Source organism: Anastrepha ludens, chromosome 2 (genome assembly GCF_028408465.1).
Source record: "Anastrepha ludens isolate Willacy chromosome 2, idAnaLude1.1, whole genome shotgun sequence".
NCBI lineage: Eukaryota > Metazoa > Arthropoda > Insecta > Diptera > Tephritidae > Anastrepha > Anastrepha ludens.
Window position 1 is genome coordinate 75,843,674 of NC_071498.1, and position 18,352 is coordinate 75,862,025.

General features: G+C 34.0%; 1 protein-coding gene across 1 annotated transcript; it reads right to left on the bottom strand.

Moving 5' to 3' along the window:
- Nucleotides 1-1,808: 1,808 nt before the first annotated feature.
- On the bottom strand, nucleotides 1,809-17,453 carry LOC128871886 (uncharacterized). The gene is made up of 5 exons (XM_054114037.1): nucleotides 17,317-17,453; nucleotides 17,045-17,250; nucleotides 11,292-11,412; nucleotides 8,589-8,932; nucleotides 1,809-2,127 (listed from the first exon to the last, which is right to left on the bottom strand). Exons 2-5 carry the CDS (start codon nucleotides 17,140-17,142, stop codon nucleotides 1,935-1,937), a joined length of 756 nt encoding a protein of 251 aa, XP_053970012.1. The 5' UTR covers nucleotides 17,143-17,250; nucleotides 17,317-17,453; the 3' UTR covers nucleotides 1,809-1,934.
- Nucleotides 17,454-18,352: the final 899 nt, after the last annotated feature.

The following is an 18,352-nucleotide window of genomic DNA, read 5'->3' on the forward strand; positions in this document are numbered from 1 at the left end:
GTTTTTTTTTTTTGGTTGACAGAATCAAGAATGAGCAATAAATATGGATGGTTTCTGATTTCCTTCAAGTAGCCAAGTTTTAAAGCTTACCTTATTGCTATACACAATAAGACACCATTTATTTGGATTTGGAATTTTCAAGGGGCATTATTAGCTTGTCTTTCTAGCTTGATCCCCGCATTTTTGCTGTCCATGAAAAAATATTGTAGAGATCTTATTTATATGTACTTATAGTTTTATAACTCAAATTTTTTACGCCAAGTAATTTGTTACTAGGAAAACAAAAGTCTATTCTGTGTTGGCCACTTGTTACTTTAGACTGTGTTGACATTTATTTATTTATTTACAAACGTGGTATAATATTATAATATAATTATTATATTTTAACACGAGAATAGGAGCTGCCAGGACCTTCGGCTCTGTGATTTGTTATAAAATGAATTACGAATTAATTACAGGCAAACTAGGTAAAGTTATAGTAAATTACAATAGTTAAATAAGTTTCTTTAAATCGGTTTGTGCTAAGTAATCTGATATTTTTATAATACATATTTTCGTAGCATATATTTTTTAATAGTGATGATGGGATTTGGTCCCCAAAAATATTGCTCCTTACTGTGGAAAATTGTGTGCAGTTGTCGAGAAGATGAATTGATGTTAGTGGTGATGTAGGACAGTGCTGGCAGTTTGGCCGGTTAGTTCTGTTGAATATATAGGAGTGGCTTGCAATCGTGTGCCTTAGCCGGAGCCGAACAAACATTTTGACATCATTGCATCGGCAGTAAGATGGATAGTCGGGTTTTAGCCTGTTTGGATTAAATGTAGTGTATTGGTGCTGTATGGATCCCCATGTAACCAATTGTTTTTGATACAGGTAATTGAGTACATATTTATTGAAGTCTTTTTTCGAAAACTTGTTAAATGTTTTGAGCGGTTCCATGGCGGCCAATTTAGCTTGTTCGTCCGCTATTTCGTTCCCTTTAATGCCTGCGTGGCCTGGTACCCACATTAATTTTATGTTGTTGTTATTGCCGATCAGTTTGTTGCGAATTTGGGAAATAACATTAGTTTTATTTCTTATATTCAGTATTGACGCTATTGTTGATCTGCTGTCCGTGCATATAATTGTTTTAAGATTTGAGTTTTCAACAGAAATGAGCCCGGTCGGGATTGCTGTGGCTTCAGCTGTGTAAATAGAGGCAAAATGGGGAAGGATGCCTGCTGAGACAGTGTTCCCCGAAGAATCCACGACTGCGAAGGATGTACTTGTCTCAGTTTTTGACCCATCAGAAAATATCATGTTCCATTCGCCAAGTAGAGGGTTAGTGAGCTCTGAAAATAAGCGTTGATAGGTTATTGGGCTAGTGCCACTTTTATTGAATTTTTCTAATTCCAAGATGAAAAAAGACTTGTTTATGTGCCAGGGCGGGAAGTCTTCTTTTTCTGAGATTACTGGTGAGTATATGCCAAGTTCTTTAGCCAAGTCGATGATAAGTCCAATTGGGGGACATCAGAATTCGTTTTAGAGGTATGGTTCCTTCGGCAAAGTTTCTTATTTTGATCCCTAGAATATGATTTTCACAGAGCAATGGGCGATTTTTTTGCCTCCCACAAAAGACACTAAAAGTTCGACCCAAATTGGGGGACATCAGAATTCGTTTTAGAGGTATGGTTCCTTCGGCAAAGTTTCTTATTTTGATCCCTAGAATATGATTTTCACAGAGCAATGGGCGATTTTTTTGCCTCCCCACAAATCGACCCGGCCTAATATGTATGTATGTAGAAGCAGATGCTATTTTTAAGAAAATCAAATACATATATTTTTAAAAATTTGCATATATTTTATCAAGTTAAATCCTAAGTACGTGTAGTAATCACACTTTAATTTTATTATTTATTGTTTGAATTCTATACCAAAACGGCAATTCCTTTAATCATTGCAATTGTTTCAATGATTTTGACACTGTTTTCTTCGGCAATAATTTCAGTAGAACATCAGTGGCTGTCTTGTTGTCCATTGGACAAGATATGTACACTTGTTTACAGGGCTTCTCATTCACTCTCTTGCCTATTTCCAGCGCTTCCTTTATAGCAGTACCATCTATAAGGTAGTCCACAAGAGCATTTCTAAAAGAGATAGAGAACCAATATATTTAGCAATATTTTTTAAATAGTTTTGAGGTTGATTTCTTATTTTTTAATGCATAAGCATGAGGTCAAAGTACTACGTTTGCTCTTTTTTAATGCGAAATCATAATGCGATTGACGGTGTTTCATGTATGTATACCTCTCCGAAGGTCACCCGCCCGAATGAAAATATTTTGAAAAGTCGAGTAAACAATTTTTTAAACGCGCATCTCAAAGTGATGACGTGTACATACATATGTATATTCGTTTAAATATATATGAACAAACATACATATACAGCGTACGCTCGATAAAGCGTGAACACCCCAAAACGTGAACAGACATTTTTGTGCATTGACTACTCTAAAACGTGAACAAACCCAAAAAGCTCTATAACATTAGCAATAAACGTTACATTGATCTCAAGTAATTCTGAAATTGGGGAATCCCCTAATTATAAAATAGGCATTTTATTCGTAATTGCAGGTAAGGAGTAAAATATTTCCGTCTCGGTTTTGGTTTTGCAAAGAGTGTTTCGTATTATGTTTTCTGGTGAAAATGAAATGCTAAAATTCTCGGCTTGTGACGATTTAGCAAAAAAATATAAAGTTGCTAAATCAACAAATTGTACAATAACATTAAAGCGAAAAAGCAAGTGATTTTGAAATGCGTAAACAACACGTTTTGTGGACCTGGAAATAGAAAAACACTGCGTTCTTCAAATGGAGAGAGCTCTTTATCGTTGGTTTATCCGAATGCGAGATAAAAACTGGTCAGTAAGTGTTCTAATGTTGAAAGGAAAGGCAAAAACCCTGCATGCACAATTTAAAGAAAATGAAGCAAACTTCTTTGCTAGTGATGGATGGCTCCGAGGGTTCAAACAGGGCTACGGTATTCGTCTTCTTAAAATATCAGGCGAAAAACTGTCTTCGCAACCTCAGTTAGTGGATCCGTTTAAAGAAAAACTTAAAGCTAAAATGGCCGAATTGGAGTTGTGTAACGATCAGTTATATAATGCTGATGAGTTGGGGTTATTCTGGAGACTTTTGCCAGAGAAAACGTACGCGTCAAGTTTGGAGAAGAGAGCCCCAGGGGTAAAGTCCGAGAAGCAGCGAATCACGTTTTTATGCTGTTCAAACGCCACTAGATCCCACAAGCTTAAGCTTTTGGAAAGGCGAAGAATCCACGCTGCTTTAAAAACTTTCAGTATCCCACCGACTATAAGAGCTCGAAATCCGCCTGAATGACGTCGGCTATTTTCAAGCAATGGTTTCACGAGGCATTTGTTCCACAGGTGAATATTCCTTTTAAGTTTTGTCCGATTTCTAAGGTTAACTGGCTGTTGTTTAAGGTCTTCTACATCGTCTTTAAAGGAGAAAGCCTTACCAATTTAAACTCTCCTCCTAATCAACAACGCTCCTTCTCACCCAAATGAAGCTGAAATGACAACGGAGAATGGGCAAATTACGGCAATGTTTACGCCATCAAACGTTACTCCCCTCATTCAACCGATGGATCAGAATGCAATAAAAATCACTAAGTTGCATTACAGAAACAGCCTTCTAGCTTCAATAACAGCGTCAAAGTCTGATTTGCTCGAGTCGTTGAAAAAAATTAACTTAAAAACAGCTATAAATCTTGGTTTCGTGTTGATGAAGCAACATTAGCTAAGTGCTGGAACAGTATTTTAAATTTGGCGGTAAACAATGATGACCCCGAAGATAAGAAAAATGGGAAGCTGAACTTCGCACCTTGGTGAGCAACACCGTCGATCTCCTTAGTAGTTTAAATCTTGAGGTTCGTTCGCGTTCGCAGATATGCTTACAGATATGTATGTGGGTTATTGAAAAAAACTTTTTTTTATTAAAAATTTCAGATTGAGTTCACGTTACCAGCCATTCATGAATGGAACGGAGATATTGAGGAGTGCAATGCAGATGACGATCATCAACAAGAGGACGAATCCGATGATGACAGCGTATCAGAGCAACTGGAGAAAATTAAGCCGACTGAAGCAGTTGAAATTTTCAATAAGGCGTTAATATGGCCTGGTCATGAAGACGTCGATCAAAATGATATGAGTGTGCTAAGACGGTTAAGGGAGAAAGCTGTGCTTCAAGTTTTAGAAAAACAGAAGAAACAAAAAAGATGACCGATTTTTTTAAATAAAACCATCGTACACATATGACTTTATTTTCAATTAATATTTAAAGAATAAAATGTGAATTTAAATATGAAAAAATATATTTACTTAGTCTTTTTGAGGATTGCAAAACGTGAACACTTTTGTTAACGTGGCAGGTCAGTTTGGTTTGAATTAGTTCACGTTATCGAGCGTGCGCTGTATATATATATATATACGTATAAGTATTCCTTCATATTCCTCGATGTACATTCCGTTTTGTTTTTATTTTTACTATATATTAATGTATGTATTTATGTGTATATGTACGTATGTGCATACATATCAATACTCGTACACATGCCTTCATATAAAAATATCGCCTTTTCCTGCCATTAAATAGATATTTGTCTAATAAACACATACATACATATATACACTTTAAGATTCATATAAACATCGATGCATCTCTGTATTTATAAAAAGTGACACATACTTGTATAAAAACTTTTACGAAGGAATGTGTTACCAGCTATAAACTAGCATATATATGTACATATGCAGTACCCTGCAGGGAAAAATACAAGTTGGGAACTATGATAGAATAGATCCAGGTCACTTTTGAGCTCAACTAGTTTGTATTCTATCTTTTTTTATACTAACATTTGGTATTTTAACACGGCGTTGTCCTACGAAAAGTCAATTGTCTGGCCATACATCAGCAAAATACCAGTTCAACCTATTCAAAAAAAAATTTAACAACATATTGATGCCAAAACAACCAGTTTTATGCTAGCTTAAATAAAAAACGTACATTCCATACCGTTTTAACGTTTTAATATATTGTATTTCAATAATTATATATTCTATTTCAATAGAATTAATTCATATCATAGAATTTATTTTGTCCTAAAATTAAATGAACTTCTTTCAGGTACAGTAATTAGTTAAACATTTAAAAATTGGTTCAAAATTACACTATAGGAAATCCCAAAGAAATTAAAATAAAGTCCTCAATAAATGTATCAAAGAAAAATAATTTAAGATATGTTGTTGCGAGGATTTTTCAGTGATAGTTTTTTTGTGAAAAAAATACCGCTTTTTATTCAATTGAACTAAAAGCCGTGGTAAAGCTATATATTCCGAAATAAAATACGCTATTAAAACATATTAACATTAACCTTGATATTATGTAAAAGTTCATTTCCCAAAAAACCGCATCGGCATTTTTATTTTCCTGGGCTGTCTTTTCCGTGGGTCCAGTCTATGTTGTACTCATCGTTATTTTAATATTTTTACTGATAGAATGGTCAAACATACTCATTTCAAAAAGCTGTCAAAGGTAAACTTAATACTTTAAACTCTGCTTTTATGGTCGAAAATGATACACACTGTTCTCCGGTGCCACATTTTAAAACAAATGGCCGCCGAATGGGTGCGTGACTATCCTTCGGAAGTGCATATGTTCGAAACATCAAATGTTCAAAAGTATTTTCTAATATCGCTCGCTCCTCGGCAGGCAATGTCAAACCTTCGAGTGTATTTTTGCCATGAAAAAACTCCTCATAAAAAACCATTGCTTTGCGTAGTCAAACCAGTTTGGCTCTTCCCTACAGGGATTGTGCTCATTTATATACAGATATAAAAAAAAATTGTATTTTTGCTTTGACATGTCTACTTGTAAATGGTCAGATAGAAGACAAATGGCTATGCAACCTTTTTTAAATACATAAATAAAAAAATGACTCAAAACTCCTGAATGGATTTAAATTAGCTTACTGAATGGTCAGTTAGAAGACAAATGGCTATGCAACCTTTTTTAAATACATAAATAAAAAAATGACTCAAAACTCCTGAATGGATTTAAATTAGCTTACTGAAATTTTGTTTGACCACATTGCAATTGTTGTTGCGCTGACAGATAGTTCATCGAATCTCAGCAAAATTTTTTGCCACACACAAAATTGATTGAAGTTTGCATCATAAACCAAAATACAGAAAAGTAAATATCGTGATCTAGCGTGGCTACGGTTCCCCTAAATTTTACGGCTTTCCCTATAAAAATTCTGTCCAAACTTTTAAATGTTTTGCCTCATCCATTGTTTTTGTTATCCATTTTTAAAGGCTTTCTGACTAGTATGTATTCAATTGATGTTGCTAATGAGAAATAAAAACAATGCTCAACTAAATTTCAATTTCTCAAATTGCTACTCTGTAAAACACTCAGTATAACCTGACGCCAAACAGAGCAAACATTTCTCGCTCACCGAATAATGGTGTTCACACTCACCAACGTATCGTAGTCTCTTTCCGTTACCCGTAGGATACGCAAAATTGAGCGAAACTTACTAACTAAACTAACTCCGTAGAAAACAACTGCGTTCTTTTAGTTACATATTTACACAATACATCAGTTTGTGTGTGCTTGTGTTTGGTTGTATCGACACAAGGTTGTCATTGATCTTTTTGGATACACATTTTTACACACATCCGCGTTATCAGTTACAATTTTTCATTGTATAGTATGCCAAAGACAAACCCACCAAAAGCAAATAGTTAATTTATCTATAATTAACATTGTTCAATATTGTTTTTAAGTTATTTTAATAAAAATTAAAATTTTTCTAAGTTTGTCTCCTGTTTGACAACACTGTGTGGTGAGAGAACAATCAGCTGACATGATTCTACGGAAACTATCCAAAATCTTACGATAAAATCTGCGATACTACGGAACGGAAGGGTAGTGAGAACTCATTTACATAGAGCTCTCATTAGTTTCATCGTGTCAGCTGACACGGTCCTGCGTTTACGTTGGTGACTGTGGGCTTCAATAGCTGGGATCTCATGCAAACAAGGCAAATTGAATACCTTAGGTGACGCCTTCAACAATTACTTCATTTTTCGCGATTTTGACCAGTCTGACGTCACCTCCCCTTTCCGATACAAAACAAACAAAAGAAGGTGAAAATATACATGCATGTGTGTGGCAATTCCGTGAATGACTTGGCAGTACTGTGAGATTAAAACTAAACAGACCAATGCAAACGAAGTGCCGCGTGTTAAATTATCTGATCTTATTTAAAGCAAATTCATAAATAAAAATAAACAATAAAGAAAAAAAAAAACAAACTACATACGTATTTCATTGAACAATAAAAGCATAAAGTTTTGTGTTTTATAAGTAAATGACAGTTATATAAAGAATGCCAAATTTTTTTAACGTCGTATGTTTTCTCTTAGGTTTATCATGACACTTGTCGCTCAGAGGCGCTACTTAATCAGTCAAGGTAAAACGTTTCTATGTTATAGTACGTTCACCTATAAACTGATGATCTACGTTTTCGTATTTAACTCCCAATCCGTAATTAAAAAGCGAGATTTCCCATACAAAATTTCTCTCCCAAAATCTCAGATTATAAAATAATCCTAGATAATAACTATAATTTTGACATACAACCCTGTGTTTTCTGTGTAATAGATCATTATTTTCACGCGTCTAAAGAAAATCGTCAAATAAAATTAAAAAAAAAGGGATGCCGGCAAATAAAATAGGTTTGTAGACATAATTCTAATAAAATGTTTGCTAGGTATTATTAATTATGCATTCATAAAACAGAAAAAAGCGTGTGTCCATAAACGTGTGCCTTCTTATTACTTATTATAAAATGTAATATCTAAATTCGAATTTTTTGAAACCTCAGTAAACGTCGTTTACGGATTCCCTCCAACTGTTTATTATTAGCAGCCAATTGCGCAATTAAGTATGTGCATTTTAGTTACAGATGAAAAACCCCTAAACATTTAATTTTTTTTAGATACGCACAAAGTCTGATGCATGGAGCATTCACACGGATCTACAAAATTTTTACTGTGTGTGTAGATAAGGAAAAGAATAACGGTGATGGTAGTGATAAAATTAAATGTACGGATAAAGATGATACAAGATAAAGATAAAGATACAGACAGAGATGCAGAGGGGGTAGAGATAAAAAAAAGGAAACAAAGTTAAAGCTGAAGTTTAATAAAAACAAGGCTATTTATTATACATATTATCCTTAATAGGACAACTATAGATTACCTATAACATTGATTAACTGAATTGTAAAACGATTTTTTTCGTTTATGATTTTTTTAATCTTCATTTCACGACGTAATTTTTTTAATAGTTATTCGATTTGTGATTCTGCTACTGTACAAGAAAAAATACCTACAGTTGCCAAGAAAACATTCTAAATTAAGATGCTACCGTTATATTCTTCTATATTCGGAGAGCAAAGGGAGATTCTGATACGCTTTTGCGGTCTTCTTTTGACAAAAGCCGGCATGTTAAAAAACTTACTCAGATAGCATGTGAATGAATTGATCCATTTGGTCGGCCACTCCAGTCTTCATATTGTGCTCTGTTGAGCGAACATAACTACAAACAGCACGCTGCATACAACTTGTTGAATCGATGTTGTTTTGGCCAAGTATATCATCAATTTTACTCATCATGGTTGAAAGTGATGAAAGATCGTTGTCATTTTCGCTTCGGCCATAGCCAGCATACCCTCCGTGAAAAGCATTTAGTAGCTTCGGAATTAGTATAATTGCTCCAATGCCAACCAATGTGCCTAGAACAACTCCCCCAAGATCCAGTTTGATAGGATTGTAAGCAGAAACGCCCGTACTTCCGGGATATCCCTTAGGAATGATTGATATGATTAATGTAATACATAACATAATAATACATACATATGTATCATACGTTAGCTTGCTTGGATACTCTATAATACGGATTAATTACAGCTCTTTAACTCTAATTTGTTTCTCTTATTCATAAGAATTACGAATTCTTGCAGTGGATGGAATTTCACAGATAACGATTAGTTAAAGGATGACGTTACTTATTGAGTTTTTCGGTCATAAGTTATTTGAGTTTCTCCATAAGCTAATTCATAAAGACACTGAGGCTTAGTGCAATCGCAAATTTTAAAATGTCAGGTAAATAATACATGTTCCTAAATATGTTCAGTAATAACAAATATGTAACTCCTTTATTTCTGGAATTAATTATGGATTAATTACACTGATCGGCAAGGTTTTTGCCATACGGATTTTCTTTCATCCACAGATTTATTGTGGCAGCTACTTATAATTTCACTGTATTCTTCACTAATATTACTGTACATAACGTCAAATTTCATCAAGTTCTCTTTTAAAATAGTATGAAATTTAGCGTGTTTCCTTGGGTTATCCAGTTGAGAATCACGTTTAATTCCGTAATGATCCGGAGCATTTTTATGGATGTAGAAAGCACTGATATAAAACTTCCGATTTGGTAGTTCTTCCACAAGAATTGTTGCCGAAAATGCATTGCGAATACTTTAAACAAGATTCAGACGATTACCTTGTTTCAAAAAAGTACAAACTTGGAGTCAATCTTAATATTTATATTTCCTGCTTTGAACATGACAAAATTGAAGATGAAACAATAATTGAAGATAACGATATTTCATCTGAAAATCGGCGAGCTACTAAATTCAAATGTTTTCAATTTTCTATATGCATGTATATACGGAATGTATCTCAGAAATAAAAGCTTTTCTAATTTCCTTCATATAACCTCACGTTTCTGTACATATGTATTTTATACTCCTCACTAATCACAGAAACCTGTACTGCCAACTAATAACGAAAAACAATTCGAACAGAACACTTGATAAATTAAGATGATCTCGAAGATTTGCGCTTCGATTATTTTTCCATATTTTGCTCAAAAAATACGAGTACCGGTGCATCTGTTTTCTCACTTTACCGTTTTGGAGTTATGGTGCTCACAGTGACCAACGTAAACGCAGGACAGAGCCAGCTGGCACGATGAAACTAATAAGAGTCGCACGTAAATGAGTTTTCACCACCCTTCCGTTCCGTAGTATCGTAGGATTGTGGATAGTTCCGTAGAATCGTGTTAGCTGATTGCTCTCTCACCACACAGTGTTACCAAACAGTACATTTCGATATCATTTACAAAATAAACTTAGAAAGAATTTAATTTTTATTAAAATAAATTCAAAACAATGTTGAATAATGTTAATTATAGTAGATAAATGAAGTATTTGCATTTCTTTCTTTTTGGCTTTGGCATATTATACAGTTAAAAATTGTAACTGATAACGAGAATGTTTGAAAAAGGGTGTAAGCAAAAATATGAATGGCAACATTGTGTAGATACAACCAAACACACACGCACACAAACCGATGTATTGTGTAAATATGTTCTCTACGGGATGAGTTTTGCTCAATTTGGTGCTCTCTACGGGCTCGGTAAGGGACTACGTACGTCGGTAACTGTTTCCAGCATTAGCTTTGTTGCGAACTTCAAGTAAAGGCAGTGATTTCTGTGCCTTAAAATGAGTGAGCTGAATATAAAATCCATTGAATTTACTGGCTATTGAAAGTTTTGGCTTTATATAGCTATTGAAGATTTGAAAATGCCATAAATTCTTACAAAAATTTATCATAAGAAAAAGAAAAACACTAGTACACGGAAAAGCCCATGATTTGGACAGAGCGTGTAGGTCACGTATGCAAATGTATAGTCTGCATCACGGCCACTTCTTCATAGTGTTATTTATGTATGTTATCGAGTTACGTTAATGTAAAGCAAATTAAGATGAAATTTATAATCTATCATTCCGGGAGATTTTTGTTAGACGCTTGCAGAAGGCCAGGCTTAAGTCAAATACTAAAGCATATTACAATATTTTTTTTCCAGTTGTTTTTTTCTACAGATGTTTTCCCCCTTAGAGACCCAAAATAAAGTAAAAGATACAAGCACACCATGTGATAAATTAAAAATTCATTTTTGTCGATCAATGTTATTCACATTTTAAATTGAAGTAGTAGTTTTTGACATAAATGGATATAGTTTAATTTTATAGTAATGGACCCGACTAATTCACAATAATCGTTAAAATCGGCTATCATTAATCCGGATTGGCGAGCTTTCCCATATTACAAAAGTGAACATATAAAAGAGAAAAATATTACAAAATCTTACATTTATGGTTCCATATCCAGTTGTGTAGCCTAAACGCTGCAAGCGATCCTTAGTAGATTGGGCATTTGATTCGTAGGTTGAAGTTTTACTGTCATTGAATTGACCCTGTCTCCAGACACCACTAGCAAAAAGATATGTTTTGGAAAAAGCATTAATAAAAGAATATGAGTAAAAATTCTTATTAACTAGCTATTAAAAACCACAAATCAGTCGGAAAATGTTTATTATTTATATAAAGGTTAATTAGAGATATACATATTTAATTATTTTGGACACAGATTACATCCTTTTAGGGTGTTTGGCCTAGCTTCTCTTCCTAATTGAGGTGAGCGTCTTGATGTTGTTCCACAAATGGAGGAACCTGCACTTTTAAGCCAACGCCGAACAGCACATATAATATTATTTTTTGAGAAGCTTTTTTATGACAGAAATACACTCGAAGGTTTGCTATTGCCTGCCGAAGGGAGACCGCTATTGGAAAAAACATTTTCTATCATTTGGTGTTTCATGCACGGAGATTCGAGCCTGCGCACTTCCGAATGGTAGTCACGCACAAATCCAATGAGAATCATGGGTTGTTGTAAAAGTAATATTTCTACCAAGTTTTATTGAAATATATCGTTTTTTGCTCGTATGGAAAAAATTGTAACACCCTTGGAAACAAATAAACGGTTATAAAATCGCTAGCCGGACTTAAACCACTTAAGGGGGGAGCCTGGTTTATGAGGTCTAAAAATTGCATCTCTTTGCGATTTTTTTTTAAGGAAAAAATAAATTTAGCACTGCAAAGTTTTTTCTATCTTTTAATGAACTTTTAAAAAGTATAAAAAAATTTTGTACTGGTTAAAATAAGTTGAAAAAAATGTTTAGCATAGAAATTAGTAGAGCGCTGCAACGCTGGAGTTTCCAACTGGCGTACAAGATACAGCTCGTAATTATTATCTAAAGCAAAAAATTCAAATGGATTTCTAATTATCATGATTTTTTATTCTAGATGAACTAAGAAAACTGAGAGAAATTCCAAAATTTCAACTTTTTGGAGGTTTTAAAGAAAAAAATGCCTTTCTATAAAAAAAAATTCACTTCAACTTGGTATAAAAATCTTGAAAAAAAAATTTGTTTATCTAGTTTGTTAGTTCAAATAGAAGAGAATTTAATACTGAAGGGAACAAGCTAATATATGATTCATTTCAAAAGGTTTATTAGTTTTTTTTTTCATTCATGTACGCCAATTCAAAGAAATCATAAAAATGAAAAGTCGAGAAAAGTAGATAAAGTTTGTACTATAGCTGTCCGGTCACAGCGTAACTACCTAACGCTCGCCTACCTTTGGCTTTGTATCTACGGAAATATTGAGAATTAGGCTCGGTAACTTTGTGTGAATATTCTGAAATATATTAGGAATCGCTTAAAACGAAAAAAAAAAATTGATTTTTTTGACTTTATAAACCAGGCTCCCCCCTTAACAAAAGTGGACATCATTAAAGTCAAAAGGGAAATCGATAAAAAATGCATACAAAAATACATATTCTTTTAATTCTCCTGCTGTGTTTTTGAACTTTGCATTTTATTTTATAGAAACCTATCCTTGCCTGGTATATGGTTTATGTATACACAAAAGTATTCTAAAAGGTCCTCATCTAACGGAAAAACTTATTTCAATATTTTAGAAGCAGTTGCCCATAAAAATAAAGAACGCACATCATCTTTTGTTTTTAAATAATTCAGTATTTTCTATAACAATGACACATTGCAGTGTTTATGAATTAAGTGACTAATCAATATAACTATTATATAATATTATATAAGGCTTCTCCCATAGTCTAGTCTTTAACAACATTTCTCCTATTTTGGTTATTTCAACAAGAAATGCTTCCACACATCTGAGAAACTAGAACTTATAAAAACTTCATAAAATAATAAATAATTGGCGCGTACACTTCTGTTAGGTGTTTGGCCGAGCTCCTCCTAATATTTGTGGTGTGCGTCATGATGTTGTTCCACAAGGGAGGGACCTACAGTTTCAAGCCGACTCCGAACGGCAGATATTTTTATGAGGAGCTTTTTCATGGCAGAAATACACTCGGAGGTTTGCCATTGCCTGCCGAGGGGCGACCGCTATTAGAAAAATGTTTTTTTATTAATTTTGCTTTCACCGAGATTCGAACCCACGACCTCTCTGTGCATTCCGAATGGTAATCACGCACCAACCCATTCGGCTACGGCGGCCGCCCTAAACTTATACTCGTTTATTTGGCCAACAATGACAACGGAAGTGTAGTAGCCAGAACTTAGATCTTTGTTAGCCAAGACTTTGAGATAATTTTACATAATTTAGGCCAACCTCCCAAACAAGGGTCTCTGGTCAACCTAAACTGAAATTAAATTAGAAAGCCAAGAGAACTGTAGGTTTTAGATTCCCAAGTTGTATATAGTGCAAATTAAAAATAAAGACAAAGCAAACACATTAACAAAACAAAACGTTCTTAATATGGACGATGAAAAACATCGCTGAAGCGCTAGTTATGCGTGCGGAGTTTCTAGTCCAAGTTTCTATGAAAACTAAGTTAATTCTAAGTAGTTTCTTTACTCCATTATCTCAAGATGTAGCCATGCGTAAGAAAATTATAGGAAGAGCATGATATAGGAAACTTGATAGCTCTTTTGTGCCTACTCATTTCACACGTATTCGTACGATCTTCCAATCAGTAGTTGTTCAGATAGTAAAGCAAGATTGGCAGTAGCTGGGTTAATTGTTTAGTATATTACCAACACAATCTCAGTTTTTTCAAAAACAAATCGTTTGCATATCCCCTATGACCTCAGCAAATCAGATGATTGCTTCAAAATCGCTGAGAGCTGGCAAATTGAAATGTTTGCAACTAGTTGTATTTGTTGTGCCCTTGCACTTTACTAAGATTAATATTAACATTAATTCAACGAATCCCTGAAAAATCTTGCACCTGAGTACATGAAGAGAACTGAACATGCCCAGAATGCAAAATACATAATACATTATAAGATACATAGATGTTATAAGTACTATTAAATATGTTCAGTTCAACAAATTCTGTATCAGATTCAACAAATTCTGTATTTTCTAATATCTATTTCACTTTAAATCACTTAAGGGAGAAATAACTCCGACTACCTGGTACTTCCATCAGAGAAATTTGCCGATCGAAAAGGCCCAAATTTATGAAATTTATGTCAGTCCTATATACGTAGCCATTTTGAGAGAACCCGTATTCCGTCAAAATGTTGACATAATTAGTAAAGAAATTAAATATGTAGGGAATTTTTCCACGTTTATAGTTGAAAATCTTTATTGACTTTCTTTCAGTCATGATTATTTAGTACTATTTTTAATTTTTAGAAGTTTGTATACTTGTTGAATCTGATTTTGTTTGCTTTATTATAAAAATATATTTTAAAATATATATTTTGAAATATGTAGGGTTGGATAGTAGTTTAACAAAAAGTACTTCAGTTTACCGTGTAAGGTATGGTTTTTTATTGAAGAGGTTGTGGTATTGCTTGAGTCAAAAATGGTTGATATTATCAATTTTCCAAAACAAATTATTTCACCAAATTTTAAAATGTTTTGCAAATAGGAACGCCTGAACAAGATTTACTTGGTTTTTGTTAATCGATTAATTAATCAATTTATTTATAAATTGTAAAAATTATGGATTGAATTGCCAAATTATTCAACAGTGTGTCGTACTGTACATATAAAGGTAGTGAAAAATAGGGTTGTATGTCCATTAATACCGAATGCAAGTGACGTTTGGGACGTGCTTAATGAAAATATTTGTAAGTAAGTGTTTAAAGCTCGGGTTCGAAACCCGCTGTGGGCATGAAACAAATGATAAAAAAGGCAAACCTCTGAGCGTATTTCTGTCGTTCAGAGGCACATAAAATTGCAGGTCCCTCCATTTGTGGAACAACATCAAGTTGCACACCGCAAATTGGGGGAAGAACTCAGCTTAACACCAACAAATGATATAAGCGCCAATTATACATATATATGTGTACATATATTTCTTCCATCTTACACATCTTATAAAATAAAGTCGCGAAATATATATGTATGTAAGGTATTAACTTCGCAAAAAATACTCCGATTTGCAAGTGGTTATTTGCATTTTAAAGCTTAGCTATCTGGGAAGTCTACTAAATGGGAGTGGAAATATACAAAAATTTAGTAAAAATCATCAATTGTTGTTGTTACATAAAAACGAATCAATCGATTGAAATATTTTTTTCTTGAAATGTTTACCTTCGTTCTGCATCAATAAAATTAGTTAATTATTTTCTAATATAACCAAAGAATTTGTTGTTTGTTTCTTACTGTTTTTACGGTTTTTACGTTAGGTCAAAATTTTCCAAAAAAATTCTCTCTGCTGATTTATTGTCAGGCTGTCAGGCTGAATTAAATAAAATTGGTGAAAGTCTTCTTAGAGGAAGCAACCGAAACTTACAGATAATACGCGCTCAGAAGCATCTTTGTGTTCTTCATCAGAATCAATCTTTGGGAAATTCACATAAAGAATATGACTGAAGAGTATTCTATTAAAGAGGAAAAATAGCTTTATCAAATGAAATTGATTGTAATGAAGAAATATTTGTGAAGTTGAACTAGACAATAATGTGTAATCTCTCTCTGGTAAATCTATACCAGATTTCGGGTTGCCTTTACCAGTAAATATACATTTATTATTATGTGAGTATTCAAAAGAAATTTCATATAATCATCCACGAGTATTGCAAAATGTGATTCGAGATGTGAATCGATTGCGTACTGAACAAACAAACGTTCATAATGCGCTATTATCATCCAAAATCAATAACGAAAACCAGCTGTTTTTCTTATGCTCCTGGAGGCACAGGGAAAACATTTTTAATAAACTTGCTTCTGATCAAAGTGAGATCTATGGGTTAAACAGCGCTTGTGGCGTACGTCTTGATGTTGTTCCTAGGAGGGACCTACAGTTTTAAGCCGACTCCGAACGGCAGATATTTTATATAAGGAGTTTTTTCATGGCAGAAATACACTCGAGGCTTGCCATTGCCTGCCGAGGGGCTATCGCTATTAGAAAAAAACTTTTTCTTCATTTTTCGTATTTCACGCAGATTCGAACCTATGTTCTCTCCAAATTCCGAATGATAGTCACGCACCAACTCATGCGGCTATGGCGGCCGCCTCCATTTTACATTATGTAATGTAAAAAGGCTGCAGTGCTGGAGAAAAGGTTTTGATTCCAAGGATCCCGCTAATACCGACGGGTCTGCCATTTCGATCTAAACGACTCCAGTTCCTCAGTCAAATTATGTTTTGTAGGGAGAATAAATGATGCTCAAGGCCAAACACCTAAGGTGGCCTTGTTTTACACATGTCCAAATATATGCACTAAAATTGTATAAAAAATTTAATAAAAAGTAACTTGAATGCATTATATAACCACTTATTGGAGCTATTTTATTTAATTGTGTACTCTGTTCATTCGTTTGTATCATCGTTCCAAAATTTTCCAAAAAATTATTTTATTATATTATATTATTAATTATAATTAATTTTATTTCCAACGATTATTTTATGATAAACCTGTGTGAAACAAAGTGCGGGTCGCGGGCCGGGTAACTCCAAAATGACCCGTAAACACGAGTTTATGGTCAATGTGAACATAATATTACTCACCCAACACGGATGGGTTTAATAACTATGTACATGGGAAACAATATAAACTTACTTTGAATTGTTGTCATATTTAGGTATGGCGGCACATTTCAAAATCAATATGGCAGAAAGCAGCAACCAAATCCTTAAAATCTTATATATTTTGTTCATGACTAAATCCTTTGTGGTCTTTTCCGGTTAAAAGCTTTTGTTTTGTGTAAATATATGAGTAAATCACTTCGATTGAGGACAACTGAGCTCTGTTGACAAACTGAATGTCTACAAGAAATGGATAACCATTTTATATGTCTATGGTATATAAAGAGCATGAATTCGAGAGCTTACCACATGGGTGCACATAATGGTAACAATCTGCAAAAATTATGAATTGGTATTCAATTGTTTGGAACCACGGTGACTTTCATTGCTACGTACACATCACAAAAATAAATGCACATTATATTGTATGTACTCGCATTGTATGCACATATTTACAGAAGTACATATGTACGTTTTGTTAGTGGGTACATTAAAGCTGTTGTCATAATAGGTAATTTCCGTGCGCGTCTTAAGAAAGTCATTCTACCAAAACTGGCAGTAATTTACCACAAAATACTGCAATTGCGTGTTTATCTTTATACCATATGTATGTATGTAGATGTATGTGTATTTACAATATATGCCATGAATTTCTGCCATGGAAAAGCTTCTCATAAAAAACTAGCTGCCCTTCGGAGGTGACATACCATTAAAGGGCCCTCAAAGGACACTCAAGCTCAAAGAAACTAACAAAGCCAGAAACCTATCAAAGGATACATGCACCAATATATATGTATATTAACTACGCTTAACTGGAGAAAACGCCGTTGGCAGTTGCCTATAACAGAAGGAAAATTTAGTTTTATCCGCAACTATTTCATAAGCGCGTAAAAAGCTGCGCGCTTCTTGCTTCATATTAATTGTAAGCCCAGACGCATATCGCGCAAAAACAAACACAGCTATTATCAGAAAATACAAGGTGGGCCATATAGCGTTTGCTTTTTGAGATTGGTAACACGAATTACATGTCAAATGTGTTCATAATTTACTTAAAGGTTTGACATTTACGAAATGGGACGCTATACGCTTGAACAAAATTGGGAAATATGGAAAACCTATTTCCAAAGTGGTGAGTCTTCTTCTTCTTTTCTGATTTTCACATCGGTGGCTACGTCAATAAGCAAAATTGTCCGATTTGGGGCTCAGAAAATCCACATGTTACTGTAGAGAAGCAAATGAATCCACAACGAGTCACTGTTTGGTGCGGTTTTTGGTCTGGCGGCACCATCGGGCCATTTTTTTTTTCGAAAATGAGCAAGGAACCGCGGTTACAGTAAATGGC

Excerpts from the sequence above, each read along its gene's own strand:
- LOC128871886 (XM_054114037.1), bottom strand. The coding sequence starts at position 17,142 with ATGAACAAAATATATAAGATTTTAAGGATTTGGTTGCTGCTTTCTGCC. Across the intron at positions 8,933-11,291 it reads CTGGATATGGAACCATAAAT|GGATATCCCGGAAGTACGGG; the intron begins GTAAGATTTTGT and ends ATCATTCCTAAG. Across the intron at positions 2,128-8,588 it reads TTCATTCACATGCTATCTGA|AAATGCTCTTGTGGACTACC; the intron begins GTAAGTTTTTTA and ends TATCTCTTTTAG.